Genomic DNA, 16,523 nt, shown 5'->3' with positions numbered 1-16,523 from the left:
ACACACACACACACACACACACACACACACACACGGATTACACAATGAAAGTGTTGCACACCACAGACACAGACAGCGTATTTCATTCGAGCAGAAGAGAGAAAACCCGGTCGTCACGGTACCTGTGCAGTTTCCGCCATCTTCTGTTCGAACTCCGACTTGGCGGCGGCATATTTCTCCACGTAGGACTTGTAGGTCTCTGTGGCTTTTTTGGCTTTTACTCCCGCCTGCAAAAACATAAACAGACAAGATAAATGGCCGTCGTCGGTCCCCCCCCCCCCCCCCCCCCCACACACACACACACACACACACACACACACACACAGGCGCTTAGTTTTTTCCCAGATCGACTGACGAATCGGAAAGGAAACTGAGCTCCACTTAACATCTGAAGGCTAAGAAGCTTTTTGGGGTTTCTGTATAGACTGCGAGTGTTACGGCACTTCATCATGCCTTATTACCATACCATGACTGTGTGTGTGTGTGTGTGTGTGTGTGTGTGTGTGAACGTGCCAATGTGACCTCCCACCTTGTCCACATCTCTCTGGGTGGCCCCCTCTTTGCGGAGGCGCTCCTGCTCCACAGTTTTGGCATTGTAGATCTCCCGGGACTTCTGCAGCGCCTGCGAGGTGGTCTGGATGTTCTGCACCGCCTCCAGCGTGGACGCCACCTCTTCTTTTGTCTGAGAACACACAAGCGTCCGGTACGGTAATCCGGAATAATACGCGCGAGCGCCACTCGGCGCTCTCGTAGCTCGACGTGAACGCACAATCCTCTCGTTCATTACGACTTAATAATGACATAACAGACACAGTGTCAGCGGAGACAGAGGTCCTTTATTGCTCTTATAAAACACGGCTGCCGCTTTTGTTCTCCGGCATGTGACTTACAACCGTTGCACACGAGGAAGCTGTTAAAGGTATTTAGTGGCTGGTAAAAAAAAAGACTCTGGATTTGGTCTCATAAACGTCTGCATCGCTCCTCACATCCACTCACAGCTGGAACGTCGGACACGGAGATCATATAGTGTGCAATGTTACTTTTCCAACCATCGTATTACTCTCAATATCATACACAATATGAATTTCCTATTTTACTTTCTATTTGGCACGGCTATACTACTTTTAATACACTTGTATTCTTGTAATTTACTTTTCCAATTTTAGTTACCTTACTCTTGTTGCTTCTACACATCTTGGATCTCTCTATCTTGTGGTATTGTATCTCGTCATACCGTAACTCTCTCCCTTGTAGGACATAAAAAGAGACATGTAATGGAGGAGTGATGGCGGCGGCCTCACAGTAAGCTCGGTCCATCGTCTCTGAACCCTCCGTGCTCCTCATTTTGACACATTTATGGTCGAACATCAGTGGATGAAGCGAAAGGAAAATTATGTACACATTCTGAGCACCCACTCCAAGGCGGGTGTTTACTTTGCGTTATTCACACCGCTTTACTACAGCGAGCACTGTGTGTCTGCGAGCCGGCCAAGAAACACAAGAGCGGGGGGGGGGGGGGGGGGGGGAAAGGGAGCGAGGGGAAGTGACGGAGAGACACTGTGAAAGCCTTTTTGTCATGCTGAAAGCACAAACACAACTCCACTGATTCCGAGCTCCTCTTTTACTTTGTGTTCGGCGGCTTCAAGCGTGAAACATGAGCCGATGGGTTCTCAGCAGAGAGGAGATATGGAGGAGTGAAGTGTCAAAAAAACTGAAAAAAGAAGCTACGTGGAATAACAGCGCACGCTACGTTTTTTCTCAGGATGGAAAAAATTATTAAACAATTGATTTTTCCGACATCTTTCGCTGGGAAAATAACTAAAGGGGAAAAAAACGAAGAGGTATATTTAAATGACAGATTGAGTGACAGATTGGAATATTTTTTGTTTTTGGTACTGACCAAAATGTAAAAAGACTTGCTCACTTCTTTACTGATTCTTCCATCATTCTGATTTAAATACATTTTAACTTTGGAAACATTCAATTCTCCATCCCCTCACCTTTTTGTGTGCTTTGGCCTGCTCCTCCACGTACTTCTGGACCTCTTTTATGAGTTCCTGTAGTTTCCTCACCAGCTCCATGTGACAGGTGGCCAGCTTCTCTGTCGAGGTCTTGAACACATCCCACACCGGAGCGAAGGTCCTGGGAGGGAAAGAGCACACTTCAGAGGCCGGGACGCGGCAGCACCCTCTTAACCTGCATCCATTCATTCTGCTCTTTCTCGTCAGAAATCTGGGAAGCTGTTTACACTCACCCGAGCTGAGAAAAGTTGCCCGCTGACTTGGCAAGTTTGGTCATGGACCTGGCATAGGCTTCTTCAATAGTGCTCCTAGGACAGAGCATAAATACACACCATTGATAAATCCTTATCAATGATCACAGCCAAGCTTCAAGTCAACAGTATCGTACGTCAATGATGATAAGAAGCCATTTATAGCATGACAACGTTTTTACGAAGTACTTTCAACTTGGTTATGGCTCAAACAGGGAACAAGTGAGGTTTCCCAGCCAAAAACACCCACTCAGGACTTGCAACATAAATGTTTGACCACATGCACCGTGTGTGGCTTGTGATTTGTTCATAAACCACATGTCAAAGCTGATAGTAGTATGAACGCCTACTGCTTCTCTAAATTTCTCATTTTTATTCCTTCGTTCTGCAGCAAAGTGACAGGAGTAAAAAACAAACTTGCGGCAGTGTTATAGTGGGAGCCTGAATGATGCATGACTCATTTAGCCTTTCTCTGCAGACACTTCACAGGAGCAAGGTCAGCCAGGGGGAAACACACACACACGCACTCGCACACGCACACGGGATGGGACCAGCTAGAAGTGCATGATATGCTACATTCCCACCTCCACATCTCTGTGCAGTTTATTTTTCAGAAGTCAGCATTTTTTTGTTTTTATACAGACAAAGTTGCCAGGAGAAACCTCTTTGCAAAAAGCTTCCTTGTGTTTATACTTGCAGACCAGAAGTTTAAACTGTGTGTTGTGCGCTGCAGATTGTTGCTCTTCACAGCTCGTCTATTATATTAAGACACACAAAGCTTCTGGCCTCACATTCAGAGGAGCACTTCTCAAAGTGGACTTTGACTGTTCCTTGTTTCATGTGACTTTCATGTGACTCATGTCCCATTCTGAGTTAAGGTCACATAAGTTACAGCAACTCTTTTATTCTAAGGGACTATGACTATATTTTCACAAACAACATTTTAAAGTACTTAAAGTTCATATTAGGCAAACTCTTTTTTTGTATATTGCAACCCAAATCCATACTATATACAAATTCTAAAGTAATTTTGGTGAATGTATGTTGTGTGCTTGCATGGGAATAGAGACAAAATAAGGAATATCAAAAACAGCCAAAAGCAGTATAATACGGCTGCTTCTTTAGTGGGTTGTTGGTGGACACAATCCTCCCACCATGCAATGCACAAAAGAAACCAGTATTAGATATTTTCAATCACAATTAACTGTCTGTGCAAAGTTTAATCAGCGGCGAGAGTCCAAAGTTGCAGTATAAATTGACGTTGCACGTGTTGCGTAATTTCCTGTAAAGCGGTAAATTATGTTTGTTTTTTTGTACACTAGCTGCTACGATGGTGTACTTTAATAATTAGTGTGTAGTACAAACGTGAAGTGAAAGTATGTGTATGTGAACCCTGAAGTTAAGATTATTTTTTGTTTTTTTTCAGGTCACTTTTTTGAACCGGAGATGGTCATTTGAGATCTAAAAGGTTGTCGAGTTATGAGAATACAAGAAGAAATGAGAGTGAATCTTTTTTTTCTATCCTTCAGTGCAGATAACAAAGGACCTGCAAGAGAGTTCATGTATGTGTGTTTGCCCTAAAAATACATTTTGGGAGAAGGGGTTGCCACTGCTAGTGTATTAACTCAGTGCACAAAGCTCCTTTCTCCACCAGAGGGAGCCATAGTGCAGGTTTTCCTGAAGAAGAAAAAACATCCCATCAACCATGAATATAAACCCCAAACCAGCCTGTGTGGATTAGAATTGATACCCCTAAACGAAACAAGCACTTATGGAACAACTCAACAAATCCATCTGTCTCCTTCATGGAGGATGTGTTGATTAATTTGTATCGTATAAACAACAACATTCCTGCACACTGCAACGATTGTTAACATTAAAAGCAAAGTGAGAAGCTAAAAGATGATGCGTTACAACAAAAGAGAGTCTAACCGGTTTAAACAGAGGCCGTGAGCGTTGCATCACAAGCGTCGCTGAGTGACAGGAACTCTTTAAAAAGTCCACGGTTCCAGTGGTAGACCGCCTCTATCGTGTGGCCGGTTACAAACATACACCTCTGACACGGCGGAGCTAATCTTTATGGAGGTGGGAAGCGTTTGAAAAGAAGCTATAATTATGGTTATTATCAAGCTGCAGACACTGGCGGTGAGGAACATAATGGCAGGTTGCAGGTTTAAGCTTCTTTCACAAGGAGGTTATGTTAGGAAAACACCCACACTCGTCTCCCTCGACCTTTCTTCACAATGCTGCACTTATTGACTCAATCTGCTGGGTTTTTTGTTGATAAATATGGAGAAGTTCCTCAAAAGACACTAAACTCTCCAATATAAGACGAACAAAATCAGTAAATGTGAAACTACACAGTTAGGGATGGTATACCTTTAAGGCATCTACCAAAATAACCCAGTATGAAGTAGTATTGCACCTTCTCCAGTCAAGCGATACCCTGTGTTATATCCTTTTTGTACCCGGATATTGAATTATTTGTAGTTTTTTTTCTTGCCCACCACTAACTACTACAGCAGCCACAAGCCACGTGGGGTGAAGTTGAGTGCAAATACAAATACACCTTTTAAATACTTTATGAATGGAAAGCAAAGCCTTTCATTGCTTCCATGTTATAAATAGGCTACAATCATAAAAAAAAAAAAAAAAAAAAAAAAACGTTCAGGCTCCATAATGTTGCCTAGAGTTGAACTGCAGATATGAATGAGAAAATAAAGACTTTGGGAGGAATTCTACAAACCTTTTAGGCAACCTTCATAAATATATCCTACCCAGTCTTTGGGGATGACTGCTTTAAGGGTACTGGTATTGGTACTGGTATCGTTCTCCAGCCCTAATGATACTGAACTGAATACATTCAGTTCAGGACATTTCTTAATCGAAATCCTAGCTAGTTGCAGCCCTGGTGAGCGCAAACCCAATGTGGTCTGTAGCGATCAGGAAAAGTCAGAGTGGATTTTAGTTGCAGTGTCAGATGAGTACTTGGGTGTCACAATAAAAGGAACTCCCTGGGGCGATGTCGAAGTACATTTAGACGCCACAAAACAGGTCAGACCCGTATTGAAGAAGCAGACACTAATAGGTCAATGAGGTAATGTGTTTCCTAATGAACATGTTAACTATGTGGACGTGGCCGCCACTTCAGACTAATAACCGGACTGCCGGGTTCTTACCTTTCTCTGATGAAGTCAGTCAACTCCTTGGAGGAAATCTGGCCATGCTTCATGTTATGGTAGAGCACGTCAAAGCCATTGTTTTTGTCACCCTGCATTTCAAAGACAAGACAAAAAAAGGGATGCAGACAGATCAGTTCAAAGTCAAACAAACAAACAAACAAAGACCCCAGGTTTTGACCCGACAAATACCGCGAAGGCTTTTTCTACGAGCAGCATCCTCATCGTCGTCTGCATCGCTCCCAGCTGCGTTCGCAGCAGCCTCTGGTCGACCATGCTCGTCTTCGCCATGTTCGAGAGGAACGGACGTTAAACTAATTTAATAAAACCGTGGCGGAGGATGGAGCGCACGGCGGAAGAGACGAGAGAAAACGGCCCCGTCTGTGTTGCCGTAACCATGCCGATGGGTATCCAGTTGCACCGATGCTCCTGAAAGATGCAGGTGCCTCTGAATAATTCATGTGAATGAAAAATGTTGCGACACCCTGCTGCTACTACTAATGATGATAAGGATTGTTATACTGATTACTTAAACACTAAACGATGGTTTACAAAGTAAACAGCACAGACAACGAATAAAACATTTAATTACAAGTTACTGCAAGCAAAACAATCCAAATTCATTCAAAGGACAATATCACAACCAAATAAAAATCCCCTTGATGAGCTCTTATTCCGTCTTAAAGCTTCTTCCTGTATTAGAAACACACTGCAGCTCATTCAAATTGCAGAAAAAAAATGTTTTTTAAACATAGAAAGCAACACTTTTCTGTTTGCTGCTGCCTTTAATTGAACCAGATTCCAGGATATTAATCAACTTCTGGATCTAACGACTGCATTTTATTTCTTAAACTGCGCTGCAATTTTGATTTATTTATTGCTTTTTGACTGTTTTTAATGTTCTTAATTGTTTTTAAATCTTTTTTTTCTTCCGCATTATGCTTTAAATAAACAAATAAACATGCCTTGCCAAGTTGATATTTTTAGTTGTAGAAATGAGCATGTGCTTGACACATCCTGTACGATACCTGTCTGAACTCAAATGCTCCGACTGTTATCAACTTGGCCCCATTTAGACAATTAACTCTCTTTATGAACTTCACGTGGTCTCTGTTGAGAACGGGTTTGATGAGTCTGGGTTTGTGTTCAAGATGAAGAGCGACACACACAGTTACTGAGCTGGCCTCAGGTCAGTTGACAGGTCCGCCATAGTCAGAGGTAAGAGGCTGACAGTGGACTCATTTATACCAACGCCTTCTCGTCACGTCTGAGAAGAGAAGAACAAGAAGGAACGTTTCACTTCCTCATCGGCCTCCATTAGCTGTTTCTTCAGTGAGGGGGGAACTGGGAGGTTGACACATTAACAGAGAACAGATTACAGATTCCAATAAAAGCCACTGAATCAACGGCTTTAAATGGAATAGTTATCATAAATCGGGATGTGGAGGCCTGACACAGTCGACCCAAATAAAAGACCAACGCATACTTTCACTAAAAAAAAGCAGGCAGTTCATCCTCATTCTTTTCTAAATCTGTGGGCCAACTCTGTGTCACCTCAGCCCGAGACTGAACCGGATACTTCCTGGTTCCTGGCGCGATCCGCCGTCAGCATTTTTGGGACGAGATCTACAAAGGTCCTTGTTTTTACACATTGACGGGAGATGAAAGGTCAGGACGTTTGTGTCCAACTGAAGCTCAGAGGTGGCTCTTTATTTACAGAGCAAATAGACATTATGAAGGGAAGCGTCTCTCTCTCTCCGGGCTTCGGTCCGCCCGGCCTACATTCTAGCCCGGCGAGCGGCCCGCTGAGATCTACTTCCTGTTGCAACAAGATAACAAAAGGTTGAGCAGTCTGCGCCGCCCGCAGCAAACAGCATGACTTGCAAACTAGTGTGTCGAGGCAGGGCGGCGAGAAACAAACCATAACAATACACCTGAAGTGACATCTGCGGCCGCAAAACACAGAGGGAGACGCTCGCCCACTATTGGCCAATCGGACCCACAAAACGGAGAAGCGACAAAACGCGGCTCCAGACGGAGCAGAACAGGAAGAGGCGTCCGTTCCGTGCAACGACTGTGCAGCTCGTGTGGAATGTGATGATAATGAATACAAAAGAAAAGAAAAATAATAACAACAAACACAGGAAGCAGCTCAGGGCGCTACAATACTGGAACTGGATGCTACAGAGCAGCGGGCGGGACTAGGAAGACGTTGGCGTGAACGAACCTGAAATTTCTGAGATCCACAATCAATCGGTTATTGGCCCACTGGCTAGTTTAGGATTGTACGACTCCATCAGGGAGACGTGTCACTGGCGTGACGCACAGGTTCTCCATGTCCTTGACTGGACACTCGTTGATGAAAGCCCGTGAGCTGGGTGTTTAATATTCCAACCACCACATTGTGAAATTCAGAAACACTCATTATGCTTGGGTTTAGAGGGAGGGTTGTTGTTGTTTTTTTGTTTTTTAACTCCCTGTCCCGCCCCCAAAAGGGAGGACAACATGCCGAGAGGTTAGCACACACGTCAATCACGCTTTGTCTGAGCAAAAGCACAGTTTGCAGCGGAGACAGCATCCAACAATACACATTTAAAAAAAAAGGAAGCGAGTGAGCAGCGTCGCCTGTGCCAATATTATTGCTGACAGAAACAGAACGTGAACTTAGATCCCGGCTGCTGGGTCTGCTGCACTGCACAGACTACAGGGGGGGACTGAGCGCCTTTGTGTGCTCTAGGTGGACAAATAAAAAAATGAACCAGACCTAGGTAATAGCCAGGCAACCAGATGGGCTTGCGTCATGGTTGCATGTGCACCAATGCTTTTGCTGGGAAGAGTGGTTTCACTCATAAGCACGGAGAAGGGGAAAATAATAAGAATACATGATTACTTCAGGTTATGCGGAGCTATTCCGACTGGAACTGGTGTGTTCAGGGTTCATGGAACTAATTATTAAGCAAACAAGAGCTTCGTGGAATAGATTTGACTCTCGTTTCTTCCACCCTTTCTCCTGAAGGCAGAACAATGTCAGGGTCAGGACTACAGCTCCTCCCAGCAGCACAAGCCATACAGTCCCCATTATATTAGAGAGCAGGCCAGTATTTCCAAAAGTAGGTTGCACCAAAACAATCTAGATTGGGAAATAGCACGACAGGTAAGAGGAAACATATGTATGTGGAATGTCAAATTAACCCTTTCATTGCATAATTCATTTTTTCATGAGCAATATCAGCAAGTCAAGAGAAAATCAGAGAATGGGCTGTATGGTGTATATAAAGCAAGTCAAAACTGTATAACTTAACTGTAAATCCGACACTGAGAACACGGACACGGCTTTTTTCGATGATTTGTTGATTCATGCATTCGTTGATCAAAAGACTATGTTGATAATCAATAAAACATTTCAGTCCTTTTTCAAGCAAAAGCGCCAACTGTTCCTTTGTTTCAGCTTCTCAAATGGGAAGATTTGCAGCTTGTCTTTACAATGCTGTCCATACAAAAGCAAGGTATTTTTCACTGTTTTCTGCCATTTCTTAGGAAAAAACTATTCATCTGCAATGAAAGAAGCAAAAGTTTCAGCCCTGTTGGTCACACCACAATACGCATTATGAAAATAACCCAAAATCCAAAGGGACACTCCATCTGGTCTCATATCAAAATACATGCACCAGCATACATACATACTCTTATATCACTATGTTATTTTTAATAACCAAAGTATGAGACGCAGGAAGTTTCATAACCAAATGGCTCGACTCAAGTCTGTGTATACCCTGAAGCCATGGCCAGAAAACACACCACAATAACTGTCATTACACAGTGAAACACACACAATGAGAAACAGTTCCATGTTCCATCTGAAAAAGCCACCTTGAAAAGAACAGATAAACAAAACCACAGTGCTGCAGTTTATCATGTAACATCTGCCGTGCAGAGGAGGACAGGAATTCTCTGTTAGAGTAGAAGACCAGTTTTAGCGTCTCCTGCGTGTAGAGAATCGAGTGTTCGATGCCTGTCACAGCGCAACCTGTGACACGGAGAGAGCCCTGTTCATCTTTCAGCATCATACGGCCTTCTTCTTCTCACAGTAAAAAAAGTCTCTCAAAACCTTCACTAACTTCAGTATACTGAGACCGGTATTGTTTATTTTTCCCAATTAAGTCGATTAAGCATTGAAAATATCAAAGATGTCTTCTTTTGTCTGCAAACAGTCCAAAACCTTAACAATAGTCAGATCAAAAGCTGCAAGGTCTCACAATTGAGGAGCTGGAGCATATTTTGAATTATTGCTACAATTAAAAACAGTTGCATCATATATTTCTTTCAGTAAACTGCACTGATGCCAAGTATTCCTTCATTTCTTATAAATGCATGTAAAAAAAACGAAAAATTATACAAAATAGGATTCAGTAGATAAACTACTTTTTGCAGAAAATAAAAGACATTACACATGCGCCAGTATTGAATAAAGCCTATGGGTATGCAAGCTGCAAAGTGTAACCCTTAATAGTGTGTGCATTCATCACATAATGGTGCAAAAACGTATCATAGGCCTGAGTGTGCTTTGGGAAGTCTTGGTCGATAAATTTCCACGAGCAGCTCGGTTACACGGAGAGCGTCTGCAGCCGACGGGACTCCTTTAGGTAGAAGCAGTGGAAAGAAGTGGGACGGCATAGTCGAGGGGGGATTGATGGTAAACAAGCCTCCCTCTCTCCAGACAGCCCAAAAAAACAACAGGCCCCCGGTTGTGGCCTGCAGACCCGGGAGCACGGAGACGGGGTAAACGGCAGGGTGACATCAGAGCATCTGACCCTTTGGTCATGTGACCGAAGAAGTCCTGGAAATGTGTGCACAAGCCGGGCTCTGTTGGCAGTATGAGCATAAATGTAGAGGAACCTCAGTCAGAGTGAGTGGCTACCGGACAAACCCCAAAACAGGTTACATGTGACCCATTTAAACTACCTCTTGACCTCTAGTAACCTCACAACTCAATCCCCATTGCAAAGACTCAGCAAGACCTTCCTCTAAAAGGAAGATAGAGAGCAATATATATATATATATATATATATATATATATATATATATGGCAGCTTGTGTCAGCTTATGTCAGCTGAAAGAAAAAGTGCCACCATTCTCCATCACATCTTCTGACTTCAGTCTTTGCTGTGTTATTGCAACACTTTGCATGTCAGACTGTGAAACCTAAGCACAGTGAAGTTGTGTGAGAACCTAATAGACCACACACACACACACACACACACACACACACACACACACACACACACACACACACACACACACACACACACACACACACACACACAACAATACAAACACCAGGGAGAAGGAGTCCATCCCGGGGCTGTTGGCTGCATCAGCACTGTTTGCTTATCGTACTGCCATCTTATTTTCCCATGATACGCTGAAGGCTTACAGACTCCACATGAAACATAAGCCCCCATCACAGTCGTGAGCTTTCGCTTGCCGGAAACCAAAAATGCGGGTTACCATTTTGAGCCACTCTACATCTTGAGTAAGTAAGAGGGCATGCAGAAATATGTCGACCTCACGGTGAAAATTTGACATAAAAAGAATAAAAGCTTTGTTACAGAAACCGAGCAGAATTCTTTGTAACTAATCCGCTGCCTGAGACACTTCCGAACATGTGGGGGACATTCAAACTTTCATCAACAGACCACATTTAACTACTTACTCGTACACATTACACACAGGGGAAAAAATAAGGGGAAATGGACATTCGAGACTCGCGAATAAACCTTGTGAGCGGAAATGTTGCAGCCAGTGACCTATCGAGTGCTGCAGCAGCTCAAATTTGACAAGAGAGACATGCCACTTCCTAAATAACTCTTTTGTTTCAGCTGAGGAGATTCATGCCAAGATCACAGACGAACCGGCGGGGAAATGTCTCGACAAAGTCTCCAGAGCGAGAGAGACAGAGAGCACAGAGGGGAGACAGGTGTATACTGAGGCATTCTGTGCAAAAGTGAAGCCTAATCTGTGTGTGCGGTGATGATTTGTAGTCAAGTCAAAGCGAAATGGATGCATCCTCTAATGCCAAGTGTGTGTGTGTGTGTGTGTCCTGCATGTTAAAAACACAGCTGATCTTTCCCCATCACTGGATTCTCTTGTGTCCCACTGCAGGGCACAAAGGGCAGATTGAAGAATCAAGAGTGTGTCTCGGCTTGCCTCTTTACCCATTTAGTTAATGATGAAGTCTCCTTTTTTTTCAGAAGAAGACGAAGAATTGGCTTTGAGGGGTTGACAGCACTGCACTTTCTAAAGGGCTTTCGCTTAAGGCAATTTTCAGGAACAAAGTTGTGTTTCATCAAACCTTTTTTGTAAGCAGCAGACTCTTTTAGGGGTTTCGCCACCTGGAAGCTGAGGTCAACCGGGGCTGAAGACCCAGAGCTGATGTGTTTCCCACCAGACAGACAGGAATGCAACATGAGTGGTGGCTATTTGACAGCACTTTTGCTATTGCAACAGCCGACAAAATACACACGTGGGAACTTCTCATTGGACACAGCAGCACTAAAACCATACTAGGAAATATATATATATATACATACAGTATGTGATCCAAGCACTACATTCCCAAGAGCTGTAAGGACACTTGATCATAGATGAGCAGCAGCAATAACATGTGTATTGGCAAATATCTCCCATAAACATGTCATGACATTTACCTTTGGCTACACTCCAAAACCTTTTGGGGATGTCAAATCAACAGTTTTGATGACTCAATATAAGACTAAAAATTAAAAAAAAAAATCATACTTGCAACAGTGGTAAAACATGTTTGCACGTTTAATAAACAACCTGTGTGGCTTTAGTAGTTTTCTGCAAAAGCAATAATATTATGAAACAGACAGACAGGTTGTAAATCACTATCAGTAGTTACAGTAAAGGAGATATGCTTTTACTATATTCAACCTGCTATGACAGCCGTCTACCGTGGCCACGTCAAAACGGAAGAGAAATTACCTTTCGGAAGTAAATACACAACACTGTACACGGCGTAGTAGTAATACACCCAGTACATAAACATTAGCTAAATATACAACACAGTGAGAAGGGGGTTTTGTGTGTTTTGCTTCTTTCAAGGCTGTTATTTAACTTACTAAACATCTGGCCTCCCAATGAAACTTTGTTACGGAAGAAGAAGAAAAAATGACACGAACGGCCAACGGTCGTGACTGACAGCCGCTTCGGCCAATGGCATTCGAGGAACTGACCATAAACATTCCAAGGAAGCCCGGGAGAGCCAATTAGCGGGAGCAAAGGGTGGACTCTGTGGAGGTTTCAAGTTAGATGGGTTCAGAGGCCCAAACCCCGGGGTAGCAAAATATTAAACGCCGACGAAAATGAACGATGGCTGGGGACGGGACGGGACAGGACTGGAGGGGAAGGAGGGGTCTGCTGACCAAGAGAGTCTGGTGGCAGCGGACACCGCCATGACGGCTACTTCTGTAACGTGAATAGCACTTGATTCCTGGCTGACATGAACGTGTTAGGGAAGGGAACACAGCAGGAGAATAATAAGGAGTAGCAACCGGTGTAAACACCGTGAATAAAAAACACAACCTACCCAGAAATTCTCTAGGAAGTAGGGCGTTATCATCTTGTTTTATTCCTCTTCGCCGCAACTCCTGAATTGGTTGTAATGCAACTTTTATGGCGAAAATCATCCACCGTCCTCCCCCCGTTTCTGTTGTATCTGCCTTTCCCCGTTTCGCTCCTCTCCCCTTTCTTCTTCCCTCCCCATGTACAGACTCCACCTCCCATATGGTTTCTTCCCGTAGACATTTAGTTTTAGTTTCTGGTGAACGAAACAGCGCTACCAATGGCGGACAACAACGGGCGCAGCCGCTGCATAAAGTGATGCCTTCAAGTGCGCTGCGTAAACTCCGGTACTCACGTCGGCTGAGAACGTTGCGGTTCCCTTTACATTGTTGTCTAGATTAAGGAAGAATCATGCAAGTTTTGATACAACAATAAAAACATCTAAGCAATTATAATGAGCTCTTATCATTCATGCTCTTATATATTTTTCTGGCAGCTTCTGTGAAATGATCAATACCAGACAGCCTGTGTGTGCGTGTGTGATGCGTTCAGTGCCCAGAGACTTGTCCTGACAAATGACGTCTTTCTAGACACCAATGACAGTAGGTGGAGAAATGTTGTTTGATTACACTCAACTCCAGTAAAGCAAAACATGCTTATCTAATAGTATTACACCTGATACAAGTTTGTTTTTTAAAGAACATTTGATTATAATCGCACACTAAACCCACATTGTGAAACCTAACTGGCATATATGCAAAGTCAACTGCAGCACTAAAATCTAAAGCCGGAATCTGATAAAACCTTAAGCCAATGTCCGAACTGATAAGATATGAACCTGGAAGACAAGGCAGACGTGCTGCTCGACATCCAACTTTCTACCTCCTCCCTGCTTCCTTGCATGTTGATATTGTGCAGCTGCAGCAGGAAAAATGCTCGCCAAAAATTGGAGAACATACACAAGACAAAAAGGCCAGGAAATAATGTAAACGATTTATTGGAACATTGTACAGAATCAAGCAATGGTAACCAGTCACATCCACTATATCAGCTTACAAATATTACAAAATTACTACAATACAATATAGAATCTTTGCATGATCCAAAATATTTGGTGGCCCCAAAAGTATTACTTTTTTTTTCCTTTTTAAATTTCAGCAGCTTAATAAAAAAAAAAATTCAAACCATGTCTATCAAAATGATGTTTTTGCAATTATTAGCAAAAAAAGATGAAGGCAGATAGTCTAATCAAGTTTGAAGGCTAAATGAGAATACGGGAGTTCTTCGACTAGACATTCCTTAATATTGGTGGGCGCTTTATAAAATACATTTTGTTTTTCTTCAGTAAAGCTTCATAGAAAGTCAAACTTATATTTGCAAATGATGTTTACAACATTATCTTCATGAGTTGTCAACCCATTTCTTTGCTTTTAAGTGAGGCGTCACCTGTTTCTTTAGATACAGTATTCTGGTACATCTACTGCAAAACACCAACAAAACCTCAAAGTACTTGCTCTCAAGGCATTGTGTACACATCACACTAAATATTTACCGTAGTATGACAATCACTTTCGACGAAAAGTACATGAAGTATGTGCAAGTTACCATTTTATTCTCTCCCCTCCCCCATCGCAACTGTATTCACATTTGACAGCTAGCAGTGTTGCACACATATACACATGAATGTAAATGAACACCCATGGTTACCCACTTTAACTATGACGGGCCAGAGCTTTGCTAATCTTTAGTTGTTCAGAAGGAGATGCATAAAGGCGTACACGCAGGGGAAAATCATAACAAATAACACTGAAACACCGACAACCTGAGGTAAACACATAGAAAACACGTATTCAAGTAGTGAAACACAACTACAATGTATAGCAGCAGTCGAGTAGGAAATACAGCACAGTAATGGTGGGGATTGTTTCACATGTGTTTTATAGACCTACCCTCCTTCAATGAAAGAATAACAGGACTGTTTACGCGCACACACACCCCATTAAGCCATGATTACTCCATTTTTTTTGCATGCCAAACAGCTGGAATGTGACAGACAAAATCACTTAAAAAACACAAAATGACGTGGCACATACAAGCACTTGCCTCTGTATTCCATGATGCATTATGTCACCGTGCACCTCCTCCATGATAAATCTAAGAAATCATTTAGATATTGTTATGGCGCGAAAGTTCATCTAAGACCCTTAAAAGTACTTTCACATTCTAATAACTCCATTTCCATCGAGATACTTATTGCAGTCGGTAAATACATTTTTAGCAGCAATGCTTTATGATCGGTTACAACTAAGGTCACGTTCTGAAGGGTTTGGCTACATCATCAATTTCAAGCACTCGCCATTAAAACTCTTAAGCGCATGTTACGTGTGTCGCAAAGGGTTAAAATACTGCAGTTATTACTCTGGCCAGCAGAGGAAAAATTACTGGCTGGGCATAAAAAAAATCAAAAAAAAAAAAAAACTAAATTAAACTCTCCAACCCATCATGGAATACATTCAGGCTATTTGTAACTTAAACACGTACACGCTTTATAAAATATAACAACGCAAAACAACCGGAGACATTAACATTGCTGTAGTTTCACAGTATTTAAAAACTATACATCCAGCTAAGGGGGTCAACGTTTAGGGAGAACGCTCCAGCAAGATTCATGTGGAGTTATAAAAGTCCCAGTGTTGAGATACATCAATGGGTACTATGTACTTTTAAAAACCTTTAAAATCGAAGATCCCACCCTCCCTCCCCACTATACGTTGGGCTGTGAGGGGCCACCAACATGCAAGAGATGAAAGTACCCCACAAAACACAACCACCCGAACCATGAGACGGTCATCCCTCCAGATCATGCGTTTACGCACACAAAGCCAAAACAACCAAGAAGAAAACGTCAGTACATTGAGAATTAAAACAGGTTTTTTTTTAACATTCATCCGATGGACTGGGTGGTTCTGGCGGCCAGAGAGTCGCAGAGGAATCTCGTAGACGGCTTTCACGTCGTCGTCTCCTCTGCGCGTCTCCTTCATAGTTTCCTCCATGAGGCTCAGACAATACGAAAGGATCGTAAGCGTCCACAGCTTTGCTCTGCTCGCCTATGAATGTCCACGTCACGTTCACGCCACAAGACCAAGCCGAGAGGTTCACTTCCGGGACCCGAGACTTTAAAAGCGTCTCCTAAAAGATGTCGGCGTGTAAACCCGGCCATGCTACGCTTACAGCTGATCGCCGTAATTTGTCAGGTCGAGGAAACCAAACAAAGAGTACTGTAAATAGATAAAAACTACAAGGTCGAAGAAGAGCCTCATCACGGGGCGATGACGGCTGTCGAACGCAACACACACCACTAATGTTCCACAGCTTTTCACAATGATACAAGCATGCTACCTATTCCCAGAAAAGCTGCTCTGAAAAAGAAAACCTCGTGCTCTTCAGTGACACAATTAACAGCTTTTGCCCTGATAAAGAAAAGAAAC

General features: G+C 42.9%; 1 protein-coding gene across 1 annotated transcript in view; it reads right to left on the bottom strand.

Moving 5' to 3' along the window:
• The window catches only part of fcho2 (FCH and mu domain containing endocytic adaptor 2), a gene marked incomplete at its 5' end in the record, with an annotated part of 39,298 nt that extends 26,205 nt beyond the window's left edge, over positions 1–13,093 (bottom strand). Inside the window, 6 exons of the mRNA XM_079234678.1 lie at positions 123–227; positions 530–682; positions 2,001–2,142; positions 2,255–2,329; positions 5,452–5,543; positions 13,061–13,093. Coding sequence (XP_079090804.1) covers positions 123–227; positions 530–682; positions 2,001–2,142; positions 2,255–2,329; positions 5,452–5,543; positions 13,061–13,093 — 600 coding nt within the window. The remainder of the gene's footprint in view (positions 1–122; positions 228–529; positions 683–2,000; positions 2,143–2,254; positions 2,330–5,451; positions 5,544–13,060) is intronic.
• Between the last annotated feature and the right edge of the window lie 3,430 nt (positions 13,094–16,523).

Source organism: Taurulus bubalis (assembly GCF_910589615.1).
Source record: "Taurulus bubalis genome assembly, chromosome: 19".
In the NCBI taxonomy this organism is placed as follows: domain Eukaryota; kingdom Metazoa; phylum Chordata; class Actinopteri; order Perciformes; family Cottidae; genus Taurulus; species Taurulus bubalis.
This window is presented reverse-complemented; position numbering and strand designations above follow the sequence as displayed.